Consider the following 27,264-nt stretch of genomic DNA (forward strand, 5'->3'; position numbering starts at 1 on the left):
TTGAAGCCAGGGGCCCGCCTGGAGAATGGAGGCAGAATTATTTTAAGCAGTTGTTGAAGTCAGGAGCCCGTCTGTAGAACGGAGGTTGTTATATTTTAAGTTGGAGAAGTCAGGAGCCCGCCTGTAGAATGGAGGTGTTATTTTTAAGGAATTGAAGAAGTCAGGAGCCCGCCTGGAGAATGGATGTGTTACATTTAAGTTGTTGTTGAAGCCAGGAGCCCGCCTGGAGAATGGAGGCTGAATTATTTTAAGCAGTTGTTGAAGTCAAGAGCCCGCCTGTAGAACGGAGGTTGTTATATTTTAAGTTGGAGAAGTCAGGAGCCCACCTGTAGAATGGAGGTGTTATTTTTAAGAAATTGAAGAAGTCAGGAGCCCGCCTGGAGAATGGAGGCTGAATTATTTTAAGAAGTTGTCAAAGTCAGGAGCCCGCCTGTAGAATGAAGGCTGGATTATTTTGGGAAGTTGAAGAAATCAGGAGCCCGCCTGGAGAATGGAGGTGTTAAATTTTGAGGAAGATGTTGAAGTCAGGAGCCCCGCCTGCAGAACAAAGGAATACATTTCCAGATCAAACAGAAATCAGTAATCAGGAGGAGTACAACGAACATCTCCAGCATAACAAGCTTTAGTACAAGAAGCAGTTGTCCCCAGCAGACAGAACGGAATAAAGCTTATGCTCAAAAGGCAAAAGGCCAGTGTTGTCCCCAGCAGTTTTCGAAAGAAAGGCACCAGAGGAAACGCAAGCCGACAAGAGCGAGGCAACCAGAGCAAGGGGAAGACAGATAAAATTTTGTAATTCCTAGCTTAGTCTAGCTTCTTATTTTCTTTTGGCACGGTATAATAAGGAGATCGGGAGGCAGTAGCAACAGCAAGCAACAACAGTAACATCAATCCCATGGTAGTCCCAGCTACCAAAACTTCCCGAACTACATTGGCCTGATTCCCTTTTAGCCAGGGATATGTAGGAAACCTTTGAAGCAAGGTTCGGTCAAATCTTTCAAAAATGCTTCACACGGAATAGTCAAACGGGCAAAAATCGCTCGTATCCGCTCACTTTATCTTTGTACGAAAACTCTTCGTATTTTCGGACAAAGAGGGGCAGCTGTGAGCACGTGATTTTTGCCTCACAAGAATTAATCCAAAAGAATTCATAAATAATTTTTCTTTGTATACGATTTTGAATTTTTCGTGGCATTTTATCGGTACATGTTTATTTCATTCTAATTAAAGAAAAATACAGAAAAAATAGTAATATATAGGTACATGTGTATTTAGGAATTAATGTTGTATTTTCATAATTAATTAATCATGGGTTTATATAAAAGGATAAAATAAAATATATTTAGGAATTAAATAAACCATAGTTGGTTTTAAAAGAAGAAAATATGCATTTAAAGTGTGCCATCGTGGGATTTTATTTTTTACTTATGTGGTAATTGTTGATAAGAGTTAATATTTTGTAGTTTGATTTTGGTTTTATGTTTCATTTTTTATTTTAGAATTTTTGTTAAAGTGTTGATTAAAAGAAGAAATGAGAAAAATTAAAAACATAGGCCAATCAGATCTGGGCCAAGAAACTTTAAACAAAAAAAAAAAATCAGGCCCAAAACTTTCCCTATACCCGGCCAAATCCAGTCCACCTGCAGCCAATCCAAACGACGTCGTATTGGAAACTTACATCTGGACCGTCGATCAAGATAATTTAATGGTCAAGATCAATTCTCTTGTTAAACCAAACGACACCGTATGGCTTTATTTGATCAGGACCGTTCATCGTTATTAATCCAATGGCTCTCAGGCTTTCCCTCCTGACCCAACCCATCCCCATCTGAGACCGACCCAATCCCAACTAAACCAAAACGGCACCGTTCCTTTAAGTGGATAGATCCTGGCCATCTATCTTGCCTGACCTAACGGCCCAGATTAGACCACCCCTCCCCTATATAAGCTGAATTCCTAACCCAGCCCCCTAACCAAACACCCCCCCTCCTTCTCCTATTCATCATCGTCCCTAAGACGATGCCCCCAAACCCTAGCCGTCCTAGCTCCCCCTCGCCTGAAACCCGGCGGCAACTACGCTGCCGGTCACCAAACCAACACCCTAAGACCACCGACCATACTCTATCCAAATCTGGTAACCGCTGAGCTCGAATCTTCCTGGAGTTTCTCGAATCTTCATTTGAAGATTCGAGCCAAACTCAGATCCAAACCAACCAGTCCCTAATTAACACCACATCACCCCCTAACCACCCTCGTTACAGATCTGTTAATTGTTCACCTCGAATCACCCTACATCGTCTCGAATCTTCAATCGAAGATTCGAGCATAACCTAAACCTACCCCGGTGTACCCCAAACTCACACCAGTCACTCTCCTAACCTCACTCGTAACCAAACCAAACTTGGTTTGGTTCGAATCTGACCAGAAATGATCGAGCCCTAAATTAGACCTTCAAGAACCCTAAAATCCCAAATCTTGGAATCTGCCCAAATTAAGTAGAAGGTTGAGGTCTAATCGACCTTAATCGAAGTATTTTCTGTTGAAAATACTTCGACTAAGGTCTGTTCGATTTCAAAGTGTCCGAATCAGAGTTTCGAAGACTGGGTCCGTATAATTCTGTTATTATGAGGTATTCTCTTTCTTTCCTTCATTTTGTTTTCATTATTTACGTATCTGTTTAGTTACTGTGTTGATTTTGGTTATTGTTAGTCACATTGACTCTATTCATCTTCAAATGACCTTTTATTTGGTCCGATTTTGTCTGTTATTTATAGTCGCCTTAACTGTATGTGTTATAAATTGTGAAATCGAGTCCTAAATTGCGTCGCTTAATTAATTCCCTGTTAGTCTATAAGTTCGTCAATAACACTGTTTGATAGTTGCTTTGTTACTGATTTGTTTAAGTGTCAATTGTAATATATAATCGATTAATTGAATAGGTCGTTCATATAATTTGAGTCACTTGACATCCTTTTGATATTAGTGTCCGAGTGGTCTCATGTGTGTTGTGTTTGATCATTTTTCTCTTAATTAGTCATCATCTTGCTGCATATATTTCCGTTCAATATGTTTACAATGTTATGTATTTAGGATTTGTGTTAGTTTACTCCCTGTATATATGCCATTTGTTATTCTAGTTAATTCAATATGGTTATTTCCTGATTCATTGATCCCTATTCTGATGCTATTTGATCTGATTTGGTTATAGCTGTTCAATCAGAAACTAGTGTTGATAATTAAGTTTGAACAGATTGTAAAATCTGTTTTGTGTTGGATTCTGATTTTTGTATTAGGGTCAGTATTATTGAGGGTTTTCAGGAGTAGTTAAGGGTTAGTTTGGGGAAAATAAACTACATGAATACTTGTTTAAGGGCTGCTGAATATTTAAACCTGTTAGTGGACTGATTTGAGACATTCCTTAGTGGGCTTTGTGTAAAGATAATAGACAACTAATGGTAGGGTTCACTAATTTGTTTGTTTACAGAATACTGGGGAACAAAAGAAAATGGGGGGGCTGAAATTAAGGGAAAAGTTGTCCTTAGTGGCTGATTAATTGAAAAATTCAGACTTAGTGGCAGAGTTAGTGGAAAAAATATGTTTTGAATAACAGAAAGGGGTCGAGCACTGAGTTTTAAAAAGAGGGGTAGACTTGTATAAAGAGGAAGCTGGACAGAAAAAAAGAGGAGGGAGATTAGCTGGGGAAAAAAAGATTATCTGAGAGAACTGAAAAATTAGAAAAAGATTTTAGAAGAAAAGACAGACTAAAAAAAAAAAGAGGAAAGAATTCTGGAACAAAAGAACTCTAATATTCAGAAAAATAAAAACTTTGCATTAAGAGTTAGAGTTAGAGTGTTAAGGCTGAACTTCTGCATTAAGAATTTCAGGCTGCTTTCTTTGAGTGTTTGAAAAAGAGAAAACTACTGCTTCCTTGCATCTGTCTGTGTTTAATTTTGGACTTCTGTTATCATTTCATTGCTTCACTAGATTTCTGGACTGTTTGGTTACTGGGATTGTTTCTGTTGTTTGTCATTCTGTGTTTGGTGTTGGTTGTTGCTGTTGTCTGTTGCTGATCTACTGATTTTCACCTTCCTCTTCTGTTCTATTATCAGGTACACTTTCGAACCACTGTGATGTAGCTGTTAAAAAAAATACTCAAGTGGGCGAGTACTTAAGTTGTATATGAAGTTTAATAGTCAAATGATAGGAAGTTGTATAATCTATCTTTGTAACTTAGTGAAGAATATGGACGATATACTGGATTATAACTGCTTTCTTTTGTTCGTAAACTGCAATTTGTAAATTAGTAGTAGTATGTTAGTTAGAATTTTGTTTCGTTGTGAAATAAGTATTGAGTGGTTGATTTGAACAAGTTTAAGTAATCATAGTTGAAAACGGTATTTATTTGAAATCGTAGGTAACATTAATTGATAATTGATAAGTAACATTAAATTGTGGAACTGAATTCTTTGAAAAGGTATGAGCATCAATTAGTATAATATGTGTTACTTATAAGTCTCGCGTGAGTTTCATAGTTAAATAATGCCAATTTTGTTAATGATGTGTTATCAAATACCTTAGTTCGAAATCATTTTTGGTAAATAATCCATGTAGGATATCAATTTGATATTGGTCGGTTAACAAAAATCTAGCTTTGAACTCGCAGACATTGGATTAGAAGTATTTCGCAATTTTGTAGTTGTTGAATTTTTAAGTGACAAAGACCCGCAAATTTTAGGCAAACATGGGAATCCTTAACTAGTAGAATTAGCAGGTTTAGCATATTTGAAGAGTAATTATAGCAAGGCTAAGAACATTAATTCAATAGGCATGAGTCGAGTAAAAATGAGTTAATATTGGAGTTCAATATTTTATTTTTATTCTTTTCGAAAAAGTATTAGTAATTAAGGTTAATTCTATTTGCCAATATTTGTGTCTAATTAATACCCATGGTTTGTTCATTTAACAAAATAGGCTTAGGATAGTTACAAGATGTTTATTTTCTTTAAAAACAAAAAAAATAAAAAATACTACTTGTCAATTTTGTACTTTATTTACAATTTCAATTTTCATGATGTTTATTTATCGTCAACAATGATCGTAAATTGGTAAAAAATAAACAACGGCCCGTTTAAGCATGTAAATAAATTAAGTCTTTTTCTCTTTCATTTTGTAGAGACAATTTTAATAGAAAAAATGTAGGCACTTTAGGATTATCCTTTTAAAATAAATGAGATGAGCCTCGCCTAATAAAATGCACAAATTGCGGGACCCTCGATAAATGTTTAATTAAAATTACTTAGAATTCGGATCGGCCGTTTAGCAAACTCCACGGCCTTATCCAAAATAATAAATACGCTAATTGCTTTAGAAAATATTCACGCATCTTAATAATCTTACCTTCTTAAACTCGGGTGTGCATTTCATGCAACCCAAATCCAAATCCCAAAACATTGAATAAAAATGTATTCCGGATTGCGGGTGCATTTCATGTGACGCAATCCAAAGACATGTTTTTAAACGATGTTCACATTTTTTGAAATATAATAATAAAAGCACCTAAGGGATAAAATTTGCACATAAGTTTATAATATGTATTATATCAGATAATCAAGCCGAATATAACAGTTGAGCGACCGTGCTAGAACCACGGAACTCGGGAATGCCTAACACCTTCTCCCGGGTTAACAGAATTCCTTATCCGGATTTCTGGTACGCATACTGTAATACAGAGTCATTCTTTTCCTCGATTCGGGATTAAAATTGGTGACTTGGGACACCCTAAATCTCTCAAGTGGCGACTCTGAAATAAACAAACAAATCCCATTTCGATTGTCCTTTAATTGGAAAAAACTCCTTGTACCCTCGCGGGGCGGAAAAAGGAGGTGTGACATTGGCTCTTAACTATTAAATGATTAAAAATGGGAAAAAGGGGAAATAATTCAAATAGTTGGCTTGCCTTGCTTTCACTAGTAAGCGCCATCATGACTCCCGAGGGTGGGGAAATCCGGATCGTGACATACTATGGTTGTCTTTTTAAGCAGCTTGATTCTTGCTGATTTGAATTGAATGAAATCTGCTATATATATATATATATATATATATATATATATATATATATATATATATATATATATATATATATATATATATATATATATATGTTACTGCCATATTTGTTAATCATTAATTAATGAGAGAAATTCAAAAATAGTTAGATTTACAAGTGGTCATTCAAAAATAACCAGCGTTTCAAAAATCATCGAAATTTAGCCACTTTTCATGTAAAGATAAATCTGAACGAAAGCATTGTTCAAAATCTAGAAAATATTCAAGTATATTATATTGGAGTTACAACAAAGTATATTGAACTCCAGTATATTATACTGGAGTTCAATATACTTTGCTGTAACTCCAGTATATTATACTAGAGTCAGCAAAGTATACCAGTCCAGTATAATATGGTGGAAGTTCATGCACAGGTGCACCGAACTCCAGTATATTATGCTGGACCGGTCTCTGTTGCAGTAAAATAGTGGGTTTTTTCAATGATCTGGCAAATACTGATTATTTTTGAATGACCCGTCCAAAAACTGGCTAGACGTCCTATTTTAACTTAATTAATGCTAATCTTTTGTAGTATTATGTTTTGGTTTCGGCAGCTGACGAATTGGGTTTTGAGACTTTCCTGCATTGATATTGGGTCGGTAGAACAAACTGACCTAATGACCCGCCCAATTACAATTAGTCTTCAACTACAAATCTAAATTCTAATGACACGTCATTCGTGAATGTGAGTCCTAACATTCGTCATTGATGACGTGGGAAGTAGTCAATTGGTGGTCTATGCTAAGAGAAAGTCTAAAACGTGAAAAGGTAAAGACAAAATCCAGTTGGTATCCTATTTCTCTTTTTCTTTCTCACATCTCATCTCCATAATTTTCATGACATTAAATGATTGGCAGATACATTTATTATAATTAAAAATATTGATAAACGTGTTGAATTTTTTTTGGTGGTTATGAGTTCGTCCAAAATATATTACACGTGTCAGCTATTTATGAAAAAAATAAGACGGATAATAAAATTAAATAATGATATGTAAGTTTAAGTACGACAATTTTTTCTATAACTTTTACTTTTTGAGTGTTCCAAAGCTTAGTTCGTCGAGTGAGTGATTTTCACTTAAGAGACTTGTAATCAATTTTCATTACCAATAATATCCTCAACCAGAGCTCGTCACAACAGACTTGTCTAGTGTAGTTTATATTTTTTATGTGATTTGAAAGTTATTGCACAGTTAACAAGTTAATCAATATGTTCTCAAAGGACATGTTAGGGTTTTTTCGTGGAAAATGTTGTCCATTTTCCACTGTATCCACATAACAACTTCTAATTTTTTAAATTTGTAATAACGTATCGGTTAAATTTCATTTGTTACTTGCACAAACAAGTAAAATAGCTAAATATAACAATCATGTTTCCCATTAAAAACTACTTCAATATGAGTTTATTTTCATAGTTGATTTAAAGGGGTTTTTTTTGGCACTGCCACAATGATTTAAGAGTTATTAAATATAAATAAAAGTTCAATTAGTAATCTAAAAATTAATTTATTTACTATAAAAATTATTTATACTATTAAGTGAGTAGTATATTAATTTAAATTTAAAGTTATGGCCGAAGGGTTTGTATACGGGTAAAATCGGGGATAATGCATACCCCGATTTCCCAATGAACAAAACGGGAAAAGGGCATGGACACACGAGATTAAAATCGAGGCGGGGAGCCCTTCGTATCGAGATCCATGAACGGTGAACGATGTGTTCATCATCGGACATGATAAAGCGATACTCCCTGGACTAGGGGTGTCAATTGTTCGGTTCGACCGGTTATTTTATAGAGTTTGTACCATACCAATTTTTCGATTATTCTATTATGTATAATAAAAATTAGATTTTTCAAAACAGTCCCAATTGTGTCAATTTCTCTTCGGTATCGGTACAGTTCGGTTAATTTTCGGTAATTTTTTAAATGTCATATAAAAGTCACTGGTAGAAGTAGAATGCAATAACATACGTACTTTTATAGGACTTAGTAAAACTCTCTAGACATTTTTATAGTTTAAAAGGTGATGAATTAAGAAAATATGAAAGATGGCTAGAGTATAGATCCATCAACTATTCTACAACAACGTAAAATAAACTAAGCAAATATAAAGAAAATATAAATCACACGAGTGGAAAGATAATAACCAAGTTGGTATTCAAGAATAAAGTCTATAGAAGATTAAACATTTAAAAAGATAAATCTAAATCATACGAAAGGAAACATATTTAATATATTGTAGTATACTACTCATAATCGCTACAATACCTTGTATCTTGCTAGTGATATGCTGGACATAATTTAGTTTCAATAAAAGTAGCATATTAGGTTTGGAAATTAGGATTTTGAGTTTAATTTTTTGTTGGCTTGTAACCGTTTCATAATTCCAAGGCCCAAGAAAAAAATTTAATGTTTTATTATTTTTAAACGTAATATTATAATATATTTTTCACATTGTAAATTTATTCAATACAGTTCGGTATTTTTTCGATTTATTTTTATAAGATAAAAAACCTACCATAATTATCGGTACAATTATATATTTATATAAAAACTTACGATTTTATTAAAAGAAACCTAAAAATCGGTTCGTACGGTACGATTCGGTCGGTTTAGTCGGTTTTTAAATATCCATTGACACCCCTACCCTGGACCCATAACGAGTTCTAAAGCCCCGGGAAACACGGTAAACGGTTACACACGACAGATAGAGGGTCGTGATATTCGTACATAACTGGATATCACGGCACAAATCTTGCTTGATGTCGGTTACAGATCAGTAATTAACGAGAAAAGAAGATTTTTACCTTATTTAGACTTATACTAGGGATGAAAGAGGATTTTTTTTTTGGTAAGACATATTGTAACACGCAAATTAAAGCAATACAAATTCATTTTTTTTTGCTTTCTAGCTACTGTTTAATTGTTCTGTTCTTCATTCACAACTGAGCTCGAACCAAGGGTCCAATCGAGGACAAAGTTACTGTTCAACCTAGGCTCGGGCTAGGCCATAACATTATAACTGATTTGATCGTTTATTTTATCTCTAACTTATTTAGTTAATATTTTTAACTATTTGTGTTGAATCAAACCACATATCCGGATAAACAAGGTTATTGCTAATATTAGTGTGTCGAGCTAGAACGTGAAACATATTTTTGTGGATCAACCTAGATAGCTCGATTGGGTGGGGACCTGCTGGGTCAAAATCGTAGAATTAATTATGACTGTGGAATTCTAATATGCGTAATTTCGCAGTGATAGGTACTTGTGTGCTGCTACGGAACGGAACAATAGTCGTGACACGATAAAATTTCAATCCAAAGGAGAAGGAACTAGACACTCTTCCTTCTTTTTCTCTCCTTTTATTATCCATCCGTTTCCATTTACTTACAAAAGAAGCATAAAAAAAAACGTAATATCCATTCCCGTTGGCTATTGCCACGGCGCATTGATTCGCTACTCTCTCTCCGATACAGGCGCCGTACGATCTGGCCGGTGAGTGCTCATCGCTCTTTGATTTTTTTACTGTAACTTACTTTTTTGTTGCGGAGTTTTTGTTTTTCCATTTTTGTTGTATTACTGAAAGTGTAATTTCTATATTTCAATTGTTTCGCATGTTAGGTGTTTGTTAAATGTTCGGATTCGATACTCTCCATTATGAAAAGCATCGATTTAGTAACTTACTTTTTAGTTGCGGAGTGTTATTTTTGTTCCTTGTACTAATAAATAAGTGATAATTTGATGCTGTTCTTAAATAGAAAGTATCGATGTTTTTTTGCTCTAGTAACTTGATGTAATTTAGTCATCTGTAGCAAACCTTTGATGATTTATGAAGTAGCAGCAGAATGATGAACTCAGGAATCAGGATCATGCTGCTTAGATATTAACGAAGTAGCAGTGAAATTTAACTGCATTTCTATCTCTGTGTTTCTACTGTAGTGCGGTAACTTTATTGATAAGGTGAGCTCATATGTGGAATAGTAGAATTAAATTTAGCTGCTAATATATCTGTGTGTTTCTGCTAAATCCGGTAAATGATCTGTATAGCAGAATTAAAGTTATCTATGGTAAATGATCTGCCGTGAAACTTAACTGCTAATTTATCTGTGTGGTTTACTGTAATGCGGTAACTTTTCCAATAAGGTGAACTAATATGTGGTAATGATCTGTATGTAACAGAATTAAGTTCCAGATGCAACAGTGATATGAAATTTTCACCTGTAATGCTCCTGTAAGAGATATGTTTACAGAAAACAGAAATCTGTATAAACTTACCTGCGATTTAAGTCTGTCTTATAAATTGAACGCTGAGATTGCCGCGTTTGCAATTCTGCAGTCTGAACTCAGAAGAAGCAAAAATTTCTTGTCAAAAGGGGAAAAAAAACTTATTTTGCCAATTTGAATAAAGATAGGTGATAGAATCCGTGATCCCAGGTCTACTATTAGTTGACGTCCTGATTTGGTTATAGCCGTAACAACAACAACATACCCATACTACACCGTGGGGTCTGGGGTTATAGCAGTAACATAATTGTAATTTACCTTCCACTTGCACTTATAGAAGCTTTACAAAGTTGCAAACCTTTTAACAATGTAAAATTATGATTTACTTGGTGCGGGATATTAGTAAATATTTAGCTAATATTGCAGCAACAATTTAATTCCATGTGTCTCCAGCAGGATGCAGCTCCATCCAACTGCTGATACTACTGCTTTGGATTATTGGTTGAACTGGAGGTTCTTGCTTTGTGCAATATGGGTCTTGGCACCAACAGTTATATCATTGATCTTTATATGGAAGTATGAACTATCACTTAATGTCAATCCAGAATCTGATGGAAGGGAGGATTGCCAGAAAAGGTCTTGGCTTTTGTATTTTGACAAAGCTTGGAGACCATGCGTGAGAACAATAAACCCAATTTGTCTGGCGACTTTCCGAGTATTTGCACTTGTTTTACTCACAGCAGTGATTGTAGCTGATTTTGTTGTTCATGGAAGTGACATGTTTTACTATTATACTCAGTAAGTAATCCTGCTCGTAATGCTTAGTATGTAGCACCATATAGGTTCAATGTTCAGGACCGTGTGTGAGAGTTTTTCTTTTCCCCCCCTGATAAGTAAGGTTGAGAGTGGTTGTTTTTGTTGGAGTGTATCCTATTACAACTTGCAAGTTTTGTATCTTATATGTACATAAATATATATAAGCTTTATTGCTTTACCTAGGGAAAGAAATGCACTATGTGCTTTAAAATGGAGTTCCTCTCTTTACACTACTCATGATGTATTGGTTTCTGCAGATGGACATTTGCTTTGACTACCATCTATTTCTGGGTATGTATCTCAGTTCCAGTTTACTTCCTTGAATTTATATCATTTACTAACTCTATTAGAGTATGTACATACTAGATGTTTTTGACCTGTCAAATATATGTGTGTGTGATTGCATGCTACATAAATATCCTTACTTTCGCTTGCATTATGCTGCTAGTGAAATATCTTTTCCCTAACATCATGCTTTTGTAACTGTCTGTAGTTTGGATCAGTACTTTCCATCTATGGCTGTTACCGGTATAACAAAGCAAACAATGGTGTTAGCAAAATGCAGATGGATGTGGAGCAAGGGTTACTTGAGTCCCTTATAAGCACAGACTATATGAATGGCGTCAAGATAGTGAACAGCATAGATTACAAGGGAATACTTGCTGTTCCTGAAATTGCTGGACAATGTGGCTATCTCTTCCAGATTCTTTTCCAGGTATGACATTCTTCTTAGAGGACCCAGACAAGGTTTCTAATAGGTAGAAAGTAGAAACTGCTGCTTCATTTACTATAAATGCTTCTTTTGACGCAACACAGTTCTATTCTGCCTGCTTATGTATGTTTTTTTGTAATTTTGAGAACATCCTCCCAGTTTCGTATGCTTGTGAAATATAATCCCACAACTTGAAGTCATTAACATATCTAGCTGTCCAAATGAGAATCTCTGCACTTACTGTTACAAAGTACTTTTTGATTAGCAGTTATGTTCCTGGAAGTCTCTCGTAGTTGGCGGCTTTATTTGCAATTTGTTGGAGATAATTGTATAATTCGAATCATTTCTATGCCCGTCTTTTCTCTACAGATGGCTGCTGGAGCGGTGATGCTCACTGACTCTGTTTACTGGTTTGTGATCTTCCCATTTCTTACGCTCAAAAACTACGAGTTTAACTTTGTAAGTATCTGGTATTTCAAAGGATCTCTCTGGTTCCATTCTTTGTTTCTGTCGGTTGCTTAATAGTTAATAGCAACTGCTAAACTAACACTTGATTTGAGATTTTTGAGAAGTTTGCCTTTATTTCAAACATATAACCATGAGTTTGCTGTAACAGCCTCCTGTATGTCAACTTTGTTCCGTTTGGGAACCACCTTTTTCTCTCTAATATGGGCGCTTATGCCAGAGCTACCAACTATTAAGTTCTTTGCTTTCTGGTCTCATATGTCTTAGATTTTTGTTTTGATGGCCGAGGCTTTATGATGCAGTCCTTTCTAAATTTCCAAGAGAAAAGATGAAGCAAGTCAACATGCAGAACTGCTCCTTTCTCTCTGTTCCTCTTCTTTGGATCTCTGAAACACATTTCCTCCTCTAGTATAATTGGAGGAATTAAAGATTAGGCCGTTATATCTCCAAGCCTCATTGAGTTATATGCGATGTAGCTCCTTCTTCTCCGTTTCTGATGTTGTTATTTCCTCAGGCCTTTTATGTGAAAAATGTGCTGAAGCTATATAGTTAATTTTCTTGCATATTATATCAATTGTAGTAGTTTCACCATATTAGTAGTTGTTGAAAAATTAGTTTGATATGAAACCCATCATCTCTTGGTTTAAATTTGAGCAGTGTAATCAATTTAAATTCCTTGAACATCATAAGTTGGGTGAACAGATTCAGAAAATTATTGTGAAATATTTGGTATCTTCCCAAATATGAAGTGAGTCATATGAATCAAGACATGGGTAGGACGGTCTAATTCTATAGTCGCTTGGGATCTTTTGCCCCTTTGTTAAGCTAAATAATATTTCTCTCTTCTTTTTTTCTTTTCAGTTTACTGTTGTTACACATTCGCTAAATGCTGTCATGCTCCTTGGTGATGCATCTCTGAATTCCTTGGTAAATGCTCTTATTTTGCTTATTTTCCAGTTCTTGTGAAAATATCATTTAGGACATTTTTTCATTAACTCTCTAAGTTGTTCTTCCAGAGGTTCCCTTGGTTCCGGATTTTTTACTTTGTCGTATGGACTGGTGTTTATGTCATTTTCCAGTGGATAGTTCATGCCTGTAAATCATTTTGGTATGTTTCATCTCAGTTTGTTTATGATTGAATGAATACATCTCATTCTTCTAACTGGTTTTCTCCTTCTATTTTTGTTTCTTTCAGGTGGCCATACCCCTTTCTTGACTTATCTTCAATATATGCTCCTGTGTGGTATGTGTTCTCTTAGGATATATATTCTTTACTAGTCTTAGAGTATGCGCTTTGCGCGTGTAATCATATTAATGAATACAAAGCTTCAAAGAATTAGATTAATATTATCCATCTGCTTTAATTTAGTTTAACTGGATACAGAATTTAAGAAAGTAGAAAAGAAAGACTTTTGAAACTTGTGATCCTGCACATACCATACTATTTGACTGGCTATAACTATGTGTCATTAAAGATAAAATAAAATATTTATGTTTAATTATTTTCAAATTTAAAAGTACTATTAAATTTTTAAACAAACTAAAAAAGAAATAGTATTATTCTTTTTGGAATGAATAGAGTATCAAATAATATATTTGATCTCAAAAAAGAAAGAAATTTTGCACCACAAAAGTTGTTAGATGCTAAGAGTTTAGTTAATTGAAAAATACTTTTACTCATGTGATGAATTTAAAAAAGAACTAAATTTAATTTTTTTGCTAATCAGTTAATGTAAAAGATTTAGTTATTTCTTTTCTACATTAAAGGTAACTTAATTTAAACACTTGATTATTTTTTCCTCAAAGTTAAATGTAATAACTTATTTTTCATTATTCAGATTTTAAATATCAGCTCATCACAAATTTTTATAATTTCAACTGCAATTATAATTTTTTCTACTAAGCATTCTACTCTCAAAGAATAAAAGTTTGATCTGACATTTGAATCTTTATTTTTATGGACTCTTGCCAACAACTTTTTTTTTTTCTCTTTTATATTCTTAAATGGTTTTATTCGTTCTAATTATTCAATGTAGTTTTAAAATAATGCCTTACACAAAACAATGAATAAAAGCTTCCTTTAAATGGGAAAATAATTTGTTCGACATGATTGTGTTAAGTATTCAATTTATAATAAAGAGAACAATGGACTGTGAAATAGACTTTGTTCCAAAATGAATTGTTATCGTATGTTCCTTCTCGTATTATCTTACTCCATAATATGTTTGTGTGCTTTTATTCCTTCTCGTAGTTCCTAACTAATTTCATATATTTGTTGATTTCCTGCTAATTCAACTAATTTCTATCTTTTAATAAATGAAATAAGTTAATTCTAAAGCTATAATACTAAAAAAATTAACGTGGAAGGGTTCAAATAAAGAAAGGATATATGTAAGTTGAAATGTTTAACAAATTTTAAGGTCCTAAATTTTAGAACTTTCTGCATAATTCAAATAAAGAAAATTGTATTGATTAAAATTTTAGCTGCTTTTAAACACCTAAATTTTAGGAAAAATTATCAAATTACAATTTTGTCTAATGTGAAATTTATTTTTAAAGGGTAAAAAAGGCGAACGACATTTCACGTGCTTTTAATATAGTATAGATAGATATAGATATAGATCATGGTGACCGTATATGATAAATTACCAATCCTTCTTGCAAATAAAATTGTAACAGTTGGTTTCTTTGTAATAGCCACATTCAAGGCTTCTCATTTCTGAACCTTGTGTTAAACACTTCTCATTTTTTCTTGGAAAACTCAAGTGCTAAAACTTTCTTCTGTCTTTCCATGCTGTTAGTTAATGTTTCCTGAATGAATTCTGTCCTTTTTGTGTCTTTTTCTTGCTGGTATGTATCTTTGAATACGGGCAAAATAATTTCTTGCCAAACTAATTTGTTTCTGTATTGATTCTGGGGCAGGTATTTGTTGGTGGCTTTACTGCATATTCCGTGCTATGGAATTTTTGCATTACTTGTTAGACTTAAACAGTATGTGCTATGGAGATGGTTCCCCCAATCATAGAAGTGTCTGAGAAATGATCATCCCGAGTTGGTCACTTCCAAAGTTAAGGCGTCTCGTGTTCCTTAAATGGTGAAGATGGTGTTATTTGAGAGTGCAGGATAAGTTTTCTGGGGCAGATTTCCTGCAGCGTGTCAGCCAAGTGGGTATTGATTCAGTTAAGAATTAAATCAGTAGCTATTGTTGGAAGTACGTTGACAGCCTTCTTTTATCTGCAATTTGACCACCCTCTAATTCCTTGAATGATCGGCTATTATACTTTCTGGACGCTAAGTTCGTCTGATTCAAAATTGTGTATACCTTTCACAGGCAAAAGCTACTTAGTTTTTCTAAGAATTTTGATTGGATTTGTACACAAAGGATGCGGTTTCATTTTTTGCTCTTTAAATAGATGCCTATATTACCTGCTGCCTGAAAGAATTACCATAAATCACTGTCCATTTTTCCTCGAGTTTTTTGAAGGTCTCCCAAGCTTATTCAGCTAGGACTTGGACATAGAAACTTGGCTCTTGTCTCATTTGACCCGAAACGAAATTATGAGCTATAGCTGCATATTAGTTATTCTAGCCCGAGCCAATACGAACCACCTACTGCTAGTTACTACGATTAGTTTCCTCGAGTTTTCGTTGCAACTGGTTACAACAAAATTATATTTTCCATGATGTGTTCTGTATTCCGATAATTTAGTCTATTTTTCTCTAGGTTCATTTGGTGACTTAATTTTCGTTTTCTTAAAATATGTCTGTGAAAACCAACTCTGATGAATTGATAGTTGGGGGGATGATATAACTTCCTCTTCACTGCCATAAATTAGCAAGAAAACGACTCGAGGCTTTGGCGTCCCTTCACACAAGGCCTGGATGTGATTTAGGCGACGACTGTTTGAAGCGATCAGCATTCAGCGGCATGCAAATTTGAGTAATTGACGCTCTGAAAGCGTCAGCACCTTTTTGACAAAGAGATGGGGAAAATGACTTGACACTCAAAGACTGAAGTTGAATCAAGTGCGAGGAATCCTTAAGAGTCGCATTGTCTACAGCTTAGAAGCCCTGATAGTTTCTGCAAGTTTTTAATTTTCTTTGCACTATTTGACGTTCATCATTTCTGCAAGTTAGATGTCCATTGGGATTCAGAGGTCACCACAACTGTATGCCAGCCAGTTTTACCTCTCTTTCCTTCTCTACCACAACATGCTTTTTTCATGATGATGAATTACTATGTTTTCCTACCATATTTGCTGGACCAGCAGAATAGATCAGTTAATGGCGATTGGGTTTGCTTCGAACACAAAATGCTCCAATTACTTTGGAGTTTGGCCTACAAATAAGCTAAAGGAATTTCCTGCCCACCCCAACAGTGTTCTTCTCCTCAGGAGCATCCGAAAGGCCACAAGTAAAATTTAGAGAAATTTATGGAGTCAAATAATCATTTTCCCAATCAATGATTCAAAAATCTGAAACAAACAATCAAATTTCAAGAAGAAAATAACTGCATGAGATGGTCATTTGCATTGGGATCGCAATAAATGTAACTCCAACTGATTAATAGAATAATTTAACAATCAAAGTAGTATATGTTTTCGATTATTTTTATTGCCCTTTGAGCAAAGAGTAGTTGAATTTTCATGCATAGGGTCCTAGACTCATATACCTACCCTGTGTAAAAAGTCATACATTGTGCACAAAAGTGAAATTCTTTCGGTAAATCTTCTTATCCCAGTAAATAAAGACTGGGATCACACTAGGTATGTTGTCGTTTCATTGTAATGTCACCATGTTCCTATGATTTTTACATCGATCAACAGATTAGATCAAATAATTTTGATCAGCTTCCCTTAAATTAGCATACACGATGCGCTAATATCTTCGCAAGAAAAGGAAAATGTTATAGATCACTTAATTGTGGTCACCTCTGCTTAAATCACGATGCTATCCATTCGCCAACAAATAAGCTAAAGGATTTTCCTGTGCATCTCAATGGCGTTCTCCTCAAGTGCCCTCTCCCTCTATTTTTTTTTCTTGGACAAGTCCTCATTCGTTGACAGTCCCTCAACTGTTTAAGTATATGCAGGTCAAAATTTAGAGACCTCCAAATTATAGAATATCCTAATGTAACAGCTCCAGGTAGGAACAAGTAGTTTCATGTCACCCCCAACTAGCTTGGGATTGAAAAGTAGTAGTTGTTGTAACTGCTGGCAACTTCCCAGCAGTTAACCATCAACACAGAACATCCACAAGGGCACAATAACGAATTAGGCGTCAAACGAAAATGTTCATATGCACGACACTCATTCAAGTAACTTTCTTCTTTGAAGCAAAAATATCATTCACATAACCACTTTGCTACGAAAACAGAAATCGCTTTATTTATGGAGTAAGTTCACGAGATCCATTCACTGAACAACCAACTGACTATTTGACCATCTAAGCGGAAGAAGATTTAGCAAGTGCTCCAGCCTCGGTTAGCAGAGGGACAAGTTTCCCTTCCCTGTGCAATGCAGTTGTCGCTGCAAATGAAAAAAAATAAGAAAATCAACTGCTGCATGAGTTCAGAAAGATCGATTTCAAAGTGCCTTTAGGATTATTTTCTCATAATTATGACTAGAATTTTCAACCATAGGAAAAGCAAAAAGGAAAAGGCGAAGATCATACCGTCGCAGCCACCAATGTGCTTCCCGCCAATGAAAACGTTTGGCACAGTGCGCTGACCAGTCCACTCAGCCAGTGCTGCCTGGATCTCACTTCCATCCTCTACATAATCAAATAGAATCATTAGGTTCAACAGACAAGAAATAACAGTAAGAAAATTGCACCAGTTTACTCACTTAGCTATCTGTCCTGAGAATAAATTCACAGTACACTGAAGAATATTGTTGGTTCGAAACTATGGACAAGGAATACATGCCAGAAACTTTATCCGTCAGATGAATAACAACTAAAGAGGCCATTTTAGACGGAGCAAATTGCTTAAACAACATTATTAAATAACTAGATTTTCCAAATTGCCTTGCATTGCTAGCAAGATGTATGATAAATCAATGATACATCTACACAATTATAACAATATGCACCAAATTTCGCTCCACACAACAATGAGAGGCTACATTTTTTCACATAGTTAACACAAAACCCAATTGACCAGTAGCTTATCTGGTGGTGATGTTAGGATTCGAGTTTTAGCCGACCATTACAGTCCTTCAAAAACAAAAGTACATTATCGACATAGACAAAAGCTTTGTGAGAATTGCATAGTACTAGAAATGAAAAAAGAGGACTGATATGTGTTGCTACAAGTAGTTTAAGTTTACTGAGCAAGCTAGCCAAACTTTTGTGCTAAGCGAGCTATATGACTAGTAAGGTAACCTGTGTCAAATCATGTGTTAGTGTAGCTACTTGCCTATATTGTCTTACAAACAGCTTGCTATACTCTTATTTTATTTTTGTAATGGTGGTTTCAGCCGTTCTCTAGCCATTCGGAAACCTCTCTGCCCTTCCGGGGCAGGGGGGTAAGGCTGTGTACATCTTATCCACTCCAGACCCCACTTGTGGGAAACTACTGGGTTTGTTGTTGTTATTGTTGTAATGGTGGTACTCAAACCAGCTTGCGCACCACGACTATTCCATACTTGCCAACTCCCACCGGCACAAAATGTCATGTTACTCTATCCACAAGGCATATGTAGATGAGAAGAAATCACCTAGTCAACTTGCTATACTCTATTAGAGTCTCTTAGGTCTATCATAAGCAACAGAGGGAAAGTAGGTTTCTCTCTTGCGAATTGTTATCCCTCCAAACTATACCAAGTTCGAATTATAAAAAACAAACTTCGACTGTTAGAATGATGGCTATAAGATTTATTATCTAGCACAAAAAAAACCAATGCTAAATTTGCTTTCATAAAAAAAAAAAATACAAAACGATTGACAATAGAAATTGCAAATCAGAAGCAGAGGCCTTACTTTCAGTATCTAACTCAACGGCCTTGAACGAAGCACCGAGCTTACTCAACAAATCCTTGACGCTAACGCAGAACGGACAGTATGTCTTGCTGCGAATTCAATTTACAACCATTTCAGATCAAACAAACATTTCAGATTTTTACAAAATACACAATTAAACAGATATAGAAATGTGACCTGAAGACCACGACTGGATTAGCAGAAACAATTTCCTTAGCCTTGGCAAGCGCCATTTTCAATCAATTTGCTTTTCAAGAAACCCTAGATTATACTGAAGAATTCCTATTTTTGGATAAAGAATGCTTTCCTGAAGCTCAATTTATAGAATTTGACACGACAGGTTATGGCCTTGCCGCAAAAGAAAGAAATAAAAAGACAAATTTGTCCCAAAATATTCTGGGCCCACAAGATTTATTAGACCGTGGCCGGCCAATTAACGACTCCAGAATATTTAGTAGAAATGACATTAGGTAGCCAATTTTAAGGTCAAAATAGCACGGTATAGTCAGTTTTCGGACTGGTCAATCAAAAATAGTCGCCGCTTATAAGGTCAATGAAAAATAGCCACTATTTTGCTGCAAGAGAGACCAGTCCCGTATAATATACGGGAGTTCGGTACATCTGTGTACGAACTCCAGCATATTATGCTGGACCGGTATACTTCGCTGACTCCTATATAATATACGGGAGACTGGAGCACCGGTGCTCCAAACTCCAGTATATTATACTGGACATTTATAGTTGCTGGAACTCCCGTATATTATGCTGGAGTTCTAGTGTACTTATGCTGGAACTCCAACATATTATGCTGGAGTTCCAGCATAGTTATCCTGGAACTCCCGTATAATATGCTGGAGTTCAAACATACTTATGCTAGAACTCCAGTATAATATACGGATGTATTTTCCGGGTTTTGAACAATGTTTTCGCTCAGATTTATCTTTACATGAAAAGTGGCTAAATTTCGATTAATTTTGAAACTGTGGCTATTTTTGAATGACCAGTTGTAAATCTGGCTATTTTTAAATTTCTCCCGTATGTATAATGTTTAAAATATATTTATGTTGTACAATATATTTAAATATTAGTCAATTCGCTTAAATTTCAGGCCATGCATCCTGCAAGGTTCAAACTTTAAGAAATCGTGTCATAAGTTCGAAAATTGTATCCAGATATTTGAATCTTATGTCCTGAATTTCGAATTGACAGCTCAAAAATTTAGGATACATAATTTCAGAATACTTAATCCTAAAATTTGGACAATTTTGACTAATTTTTAAATATATTTTAAATTATGAATATATTTTAAATAATAGACTTAAAAATGACTACTAGTGCACTTCGCCCGCTATTGTAGGGTCAAATCCTTGAGAGGATTAATGGCTGGACCGACATTAGGTTCGTCAGCTCGTTCGCACGCACAAACGTAAAAATTTATCAACTAATACACGATATTCAATTGTCGTCACTACTTACGTAAATGACTATGCTTTTATTTTAATTGTTTACAACAGATGAATAACCAGTTTGTTCAAAAAATTTAAGTCTGAAAATGGTGGTCATATTCGGTTGATATAGTATATTGTGTAAATTAACAAGATACGAAAGTAGTTGTATTTTAATTGTCTTTTGGTAATGTAGAAGTCACAGACCACCTCTACATCTGGTAAGAAATTCCTGCATTGACCTTGGACTTTTTTTTTGTTTTGACCTTGGACTTCATTAGTTTATTTAAACTCAACCATTTAAATTTTACGTGTTTGAAATTTTATGTATTTCATTTAGAAGGCTACTTTTTTAATCTGTTTGAGGCATTAAAACAACAATAACAACAACAACAAAAAAAACTCAATAATTTCACACAAGTGGGATCTGAAAATGGTAAGATGTACAGAATCTTACTCCTATTTCTGGAAGGGCAAAGAGACTGTTTCCGATAGACCTTCGGCTGAAGAACGAATAAAAAGGTAATGGCAACAAGTAGAAATAACAACAAGATAAAAATAAGATCGAAGTCAAGAAAGCAATTAAACTCTAGGCAGTAATATCAATCTATGAATAAAAGGATATCAAGTTATTTGTGGCATTAATATGTTTATATTAAATAAATTATACTAGTTGAGGCATTAATACATGTGTTCCTTAAGGTCCTATAAAATTCCATTGTTTTTTTTGGTGGGGGTGACTTGAGTAAAAAGGACAAGTAAAAGCTTAACGTGCAACGGAGAAGTAACAGAAACAAAAACCCAATTGCGAAAGTGTAGCACTATCCACAGAGCTACATATGCCCAGAGTCGAGAGGTCGACACATGAAGAAATCACATACTTCTATTTAAAAGAGTCATTCCTTCATGTGGAGACTTGACTTGTTTCGGAAATAGTAGAAAAGACCATTAGTTAAAACACCGGCACAATGATATAAAATTGACAAATGGACGAGAAATGGCATTTTTATTTGAGGATTTTAAGAGTCACCAGCATGAATCACTCAAAGAGATGTTATTTCCTATCGGAGCGATTACAGAAACTAGTATAAAAGAATCTCCATTGGCGGCGTATAGATTTATGTTCACTGTGAAGGGTATGAGTAGGAAGCAAAAAATATGTGATGATTTGCTGCTCATGATCTGTTTCAGCTCATACAATTGCGGAGGCACCAAGCTTCTCTTGAAGTTTCAGTGCTACAGCATCAATAAATTCTTCAGTATTCAAGTAGTGTTCCCTTGATACCCTGCACAAGTATAATCACTCAGAAATTGAGCTTCCAATTACTGGGGGGGGGGGAGGAGGGGGAGGAGGAGGAACAGGCACAGCCTATTCATGTTTACACCTCTTCGTTTGGTTTAGCTTGCTAACTGAATCAGGTTTTAGTTCAACAAAATAAATCATTAAAAATTGAGTGGTAAGAAGGTAAGAACATTCTTCGTTGTATTGTTCAAAGTGACCTAAGCTATGGAATTTATTGTTCACATTATATGTCCTTTTTCCAGAATAATCTCATTTCCATAAAATATATGTACCATATATCAAAAAAAGGACCTCCCCCTCCTTTTTGTGAGGTGAGGAGTTGCCTTCAATTAGAGGAGATACTAGAAATTCTAAGTGTGGAGTAGGGAAATAGAACAGGAGTATACAGGCTGTAGATTTGATACTGAAAAGAGTAAACCACCACTTACTTGGGTCCATGAACCAATATAGCTAAATCCTTAGTCATCTTCCCGGACTCTATTGTCCCAACGCAAGCAGCTTCCAGGGCGTGAACAAATTCAGTCAACTTTTGGTTCCCATCAAGCTGAGCCCTGTGGATGGATCAGTGCGTATCTTTTAGGCTTTGAGAGACAGATTCATTGACATCAGGATATCATAAACATTTACAAGGATAATATAATTGAGTGGTGCATCTAAAGCTGAGAATATCTCAATTGGACCAACTAAGATCTTCCTACTTTAACTGCCATCTGATACATAAGAAATTAAAAGGTGAACACTTCCTGAATCCCGGCGAGATATATATATATATATATATATATATATATATATATATATATATATATGTTTTTTCCCCATATAGAAGACCCACCTTTAGTTTTTCTTCCAGATCAGATAATGATCACTTCCCTGAAAGAAAAATAGAATGGAAAAGAAATATAACCAGTATCTAGCTTTTCGGGGTGCTCCAAACCATAACGAAATAGGCTTTTTCATTTCACAACTTCCCTTAAACACATTAGCTTCTCTGGAATATTTCTTAGTTCTTGCTCTATAGAGAGTTCTTTCATCTATAGAAGGGCAAAAACGAAAAAGAAGCAGGAAAAACTTTTAATATTCTTTGAATGTGTGAAGTGAACATGACCTACAATATGGGACAGAAGAGTGACACAATTTCTATAGATTTCATTTTTACAATTATGCTACTCCTCCCTTTTTCTGTTTTCCATCCTAATTATAGGGCCAACATGAGATCAAATCAAGCAGGCAATAAGTTCATAATTCCACCTACTCTTGGTAATAGTCTTAGAGAATTGAAACAGAACTCACCTATGTCCAAGTCCCCTTGTCCATGCAAAAATAGAAGCAACACTGTTTGTACTTGTTTCTTGACCCTTTTGATGCAGCCGAAAATGTCTGGTTACTGTGCCATGGGCTGCTTCAGCTTCTAATGTCTTACCATCAGAAGATAACTGCAAAAGTAGATACCTGATGTTATAAAGCAGAGCAATGAGTGTGACATGCTACAATACAATGAAAGCTCGATAGGAAGATACTGACCAATACAGAGGTCATGAGGCCCAGAGAACCAAATCCTACATAATCAAAAACAGACTCAGTTAGACTGGAAATAGTTGATGTAGCAACTGTGTTGCTGTACCAAATTAAAATCTTCAACTAAGACATGAATTTCAAAAGAATAGAACGAAGTCACAAAGTACAGTCATGCGAATCACCTTGAGCGAGCAGATCACTCTGGACATCTCCATCATAGTTCTTGCATGCCCAAACATATCCACCCTCGCTTTTTAATGCATAAGCTACCATGTCGTCTATCAATCTATGCTCATACCTACATGCCAGTGACAGCTTTCAACCAGTATTGCAACAATTCCAGAAATAAACTACAAAAAAGCCCTTATTAATCTCATAGAGAACCAACCATATCGAGTGTTCCTCAAACTGTTGCTTCCACTTCTCTTCATATACCTCTTCAAAAATGTCCTTAAACCTGACACAATTATGTTTGACATTTGATAATTTGTCTAAACTCTTTAAAAAAATAAAATTTGGAGATCCCAAGTAGCAATCCTGTTAAAATTAGAAAAGAGGGAATTTTTGGAAGGACTTGAAGGGAAAATACGAGACAAGCATAAATTGAAGGATACCTTCCATCGTATTTCTTTAAAATTGTATTTTTTGTACTCAAGTATAGAGGCCATTTCTTCGAAAACGCCATTGACATTGATGATTCAGCAAACGCTCGAATTGACTAGCAAATTTCACCGAAGCAAAAAGAATAAGGATACAAGAGAATGAGGAAAAGGGCATGAAAGTGAATCAGCAAAACCATTTATTAAAGCATAGCGAAAAAAGAAAACCTGGTCAACATTGTACATGGCAAGTGCAACACCTGGACCTTTAAAATCATAAACATCCAGTTCCGTAGGGGCTTCCCCATTTTCTGGCTCTGAAAAAAAAAATTAAAACAAAAATAGAGCATATCTATTAGCATGCATATGTTTGTATCTGCATGTTTTGCCTCATAAAATTAATGGACAGAAATCAATTAGCTCACCAAAAACCATTTTAAGCTTTCCTGGCCCATTAATAATTGCATCTGTGGCACGATACTGGTCACCAAAAGCATGCCTACCAATACAAATGGGTTTCTTCCAACCTGCAGATCTCACAGGTTAAGCACTGACGAGACTGATGACATTAGACTTGTACCAAGAAGTGGTTCAAGAAATGTTACCAGGAACAATTCTGGGGACGTTCTTGCATAATATAGGCTCCCGGAAAACAGTACCTGAAGGCAGAATCTATCACTTTCTAGCAATTATGGGAAATGAATTCAGAAAGTATCACATCCATTCTTTAACTATCCATTTAATTATCTATTAATTGAACTTTTTCTTTTTGACAAGCCGAAAGCTCAAATAGGAACCAGGTATTTCTGAAATAACATATAAGAAAACAGGGTATAATCTGTTCACTTAACTCATTGCACAAGCCCGAAATATTGTAGAGCTCATGTCCCAACAACTCTAGTACAAAGCCTGCTATAGTTACTTATTTCCTTTACATGCAATGATTCGTTCAGTGTCAATTATATATAATGCCACTCACTCCATGTAAAATAATAGCATATGGTATCTTATTAATTCAATCAATAGCCACTTGTATCTACCATCTTTGGTATTTCATGAGATTAACATAATGTCATCTATAGATGAGGAAAGTTTCCCTGCTACATCAATAAAAACCCCATTAAGAGCCAAAACTATCATATTATGATGGATGCACATCATACATAAGAATAGCATGGCCTTAAAATTGCAATAAATACAAATTGAATTGCATGCAAACCATTTAAAATGTTTCTGATTGTGCCATTGGGACTTCTCCACATAGACTTCAGCCCAAATTCCTTGACTCTGGTCTCATCTGAAACATCAAAAGTAGGTAAATGAGAAAGTGTTGCAATGCAGTTTGCCACCTTCCCACATAATTTCATGCACTCTCAGAAATTCAAACTCTCTAACCTAAAATATGAGAGAGCCATATGTGAAATTAGATAACTACCACTTAAATGAGACACTTGGAATAAAGCATGAATTATTTTATTAAAATACTTCACAGAATGGAAATTTCGTCTCCTTTAAACTTCCTCTATGCTTTTCTAACACCCCCCCCCCCCAAAAAAAAATAAAAAATAAAAATGAAGATGATAACTGACCAGGTGTTATGGTAGCGCATTTCACAGCAACATTATACCTGCACAATAAAAGACTATAAACCCAATTCTGTCTTGGAACTAGAATCTGCTTGAGAAATTAACTCCAATTTCCCTACAACAATCTTTGGTGTGAAATACAGAAGCATTTGCCCAAAAAAAAAACAGTAGCTAACTTCTCAAACTAGTACATTAATCTACTTCAGTTCAGTGATGGTTTTATAAATTATAAGCTGTCATCAATTGTAACGGAAAAAAAACAATAACATTAGATTCCCTAAAGCAACTAATTCCTCAATACAAAACAAGGGAATGAAGGTATAAATGAAGGTAGAACAACAATTAATTTAACTCACTTAAGTGTAGCCTCGGCACTTTCAACAGTAACTTGATCGTCAGTGGCATCACGGTTCAATATCCCCAAATCGTAATACTTCGTATCCAACTCTAGATAAGGATATATTAGCTGCCACCAAAGTAAACACGTCGGATGAAAAAATATATATACATACGATAAACCTTAGAAGCAGAATAAGAAAGAGACAGAAAAATTGGCCCAAAAAAAATAAAAAATAAAAGATATATTCAAAAAGCTAACAATAAATATACCTTGTCTTTGATCATTGTCCATATAACCCTCGTCATTTCATCGCCTACAAAAAAATAAAACAATAAACAAAGTAGTAATAGAGTTGATATGAATAATTAAACTCGGTGCATTTACTGTGTCAAGAGCAGTAAATTTACCGTCCATTTCAACAATAGGATTTTCAACGCGGATTTTAGACGAAGCTGTAGTGGAAGCGAAGCATCGAATTGAAGCATTGGGGATTCGGTGGGGAAGATAAACACGGCTCTTGAACAGCTGCCGATTGGAAATGGTTGGAAAAGAAAGGTTTTTGGAAACTGCGGATGATGTTGAAGCCGATGAAGATGAGATAAAAGAAGCAACACCAGCCATGGCGGAAGACCGGAGTCTGAGTCGAGCGGTGAGCATAACACTTATTGTTGGCTTTAATCAGTTTGCCAGTTTTTGCTGCTCTGAGCAACTCTCTATTGTCTTTGTCCGCCGTGCACACAAGATTCGGCCTCCACTCGAACCACGGATTTAGGGGGGCGCAAGGTCCCGAAACCTTAACACAGTACAAAAGTATAGTTTAGCGGTCAAGGGTTCAAAATATACATAAGGTAATATACATAACGTCACGAGTTCAATTCAAAAGTGTAATTTACCTGTCAAGTGTTCAAAATATACGTAAGGTCACGAGTTCAATTCCTACTAGCTCCTTTTCCTTTTTTCAGTGCTTTGTACTCCTTTGGAGTTTTCTATCATAATAATCAGGAAGGCATCTTCTTTTGTGATATTTTTTTTTTAAACCCTTAGGGGTCGTTTGGTACGAGGTATAATTTGATATAGTATTGGTATAAAATTTCAAAACTTAATACTTTATTTGGTTAGCAGATCTGGTATAAGTTACTTCGCGATTAAAATTAGTATCGGAGTAACTTATAT

General features: G+C 35.1%; 3 protein-coding genes across 4 annotated transcripts; 1 reads left to right on the top strand and 2 right to left on the bottom strand.

The window, feature by feature from the left end:
- Nucleotides 1–9,371: 9,371 nt before the first annotated feature.
- Nucleotides 9,372–15,774, top strand: LOC104219252 (uncharacterized). 2 transcript variants are annotated; one of them, XM_009769901.2, is made up of 9 exons: nt 9,372–9,600; nt 10,783–11,127; nt 11,403–11,436; nt 11,639–11,860; nt 12,227–12,316; nt 13,184–13,249; nt 13,339–13,430; nt 13,518–13,565; nt 15,245–15,774. In XM_009769901.2, exons 2-9 carry the CDS (start codon nt 10,787–10,789, stop codon nt 15,345–15,347), a joined length of 996 nt encoding a protein of 331 aa, XP_009768203.1. In that variant the 5' UTR covers nt 9,372–9,600; nt 10,783–10,786; the 3' UTR covers nt 15,348–15,774. The 2 variants fall into 2 exon arrangements, with proteins under 2 accessions (XP_009768203.1, XP_009768202.1); XM_009769900.2 differs by having other exon boundaries at nt 9,375–9,600; nt 10,786–11,127.
- A 1,860-nt stretch (nt 15,775–17,634) lies between these two features.
- On the bottom strand, nt 17,635–19,764 carry LOC104219253 (glutaredoxin). Its single transcript, XM_009769902.2, has 4 exons — nt 19,481–19,764; nt 19,304–19,392; nt 17,996–18,094; nt 17,635–17,850 (listed from the first exon to the last, which is right to left on the bottom strand). The coding sequence occupies exons 1-4, from the start codon at nt 19,534–19,536 to the stop codon at nt 17,768–17,770; spliced, it is 327 nt and encodes a 108-aa protein (XP_009768204.1). The 5' UTR covers nt 19,537–19,764; the 3' UTR covers nt 17,635–17,767.
- Nucleotides 19,765–21,735: 1,971 nt separating this feature from the next.
- Nucleotides 21,736–26,913, bottom strand: LOC104219254 (isocitrate dehydrogenase [NADP]). The gene is made up of 15 exons (XM_009769903.2): nt 26,499–26,913; nt 26,361–26,404; nt 26,108–26,217; nt 25,755–25,792; nt 25,385–25,462; nt 24,771–24,824; nt 24,591–24,692; nt 24,394–24,482; nt 24,181–24,284; nt 23,955–24,023; nt 23,749–23,864; nt 23,573–23,607; nt 23,342–23,484; nt 22,480–22,602; nt 21,736–22,034 (listed from the first exon to the last, which is right to left on the bottom strand). Exons 1-15 carry the CDS (start codon nt 26,746–26,748, stop codon nt 21,941–21,943), a joined length of 1,449 nt encoding a protein of 482 aa, XP_009768205.1. The 5' UTR covers nt 26,749–26,913; the 3' UTR covers nt 21,736–21,940.
- Between the last annotated feature and the right edge of the window lie 351 nt (nt 26,914–27,264).

This window comes from Nicotiana sylvestris, chromosome 2 (assembly GCF_000393655.2).
Source record: "Nicotiana sylvestris chromosome 2, ASM39365v2, whole genome shotgun sequence".
Lineage (NCBI taxonomy): Eukaryota > Viridiplantae > Streptophyta > Magnoliopsida > Solanales > Solanaceae > Nicotiana > Nicotiana sylvestris.

What these genes read in the sequence shown, in the direction of transcription:
- LOC104219252 (XM_009769901.2), top strand. Translation starts at nt 10,787, where the DNA reads ATGCAGCTCCATCCAACTGCTGATACTACTGCTTTGGATTATTGGTTG. An exon ending in AAAACTACGAGTTTAACTTT is followed by an intron (nt 12,317 to 13,183) that starts GTAAGTATCTGG and finishes TTTTCTTTTCAG; the next exon opens with TTTACTGTTGTTACACATTC. An exon ending in TCAATATATGCTCCTGTGTG is followed by an intron (nt 13,566 to 15,244) that starts GTATGTGTTCTC and finishes ATTCTGGGGCAG; the next exon opens with GTATTTGTTGGTGGCTTTAC.
- LOC104219253 (XM_009769902.2), bottom strand. Translation starts at nt 19,536, where the DNA reads ATGGCGCTTGCCAAGGCTAAGGAAATTGTTTCTGCTAATCCAGTCGTG. An exon ending in AATCCAGTCGTGGTCTTCAG is followed by an intron (nt 19,393 to 19,480) that starts GTCACATTTCTA and finishes TTGAATTCGCAG; the next exon opens with CAAGACATACTGTCCGTTCT. An exon ending in CGTTGAGTTAGATACTGAAA is followed by an intron (nt 18,095 to 19,303) that starts GTAAGGCCTCTG and finishes TTGATTATGTAG; the next exon opens with AGGATGGAAGTGAGATCCAG.
- LOC104219254 (XM_009769903.2), bottom strand. Translation starts at nt 26,748, where the DNA reads ATGCTCACCGCTCGACTCAGACTCCGGTCTTCCGCCATGGCTGGTGTT. An exon ending in TTAAAGAAATACGATGGAAG is followed by an intron (nt 24,024 to 24,180) that starts GTATCCTTCAAT and finishes TAATTGTGTCAG; the next exon opens with GTTTAAGGACATTTTTGAAG. An exon ending in ATATTGGTTCATGGACCCAA is followed by an intron (nt 22,035 to 22,479) that starts GTAAGTGGTGGT and finishes ATACTTGTGCAG; the next exon opens with GGTATCAAGGGAACACTACT.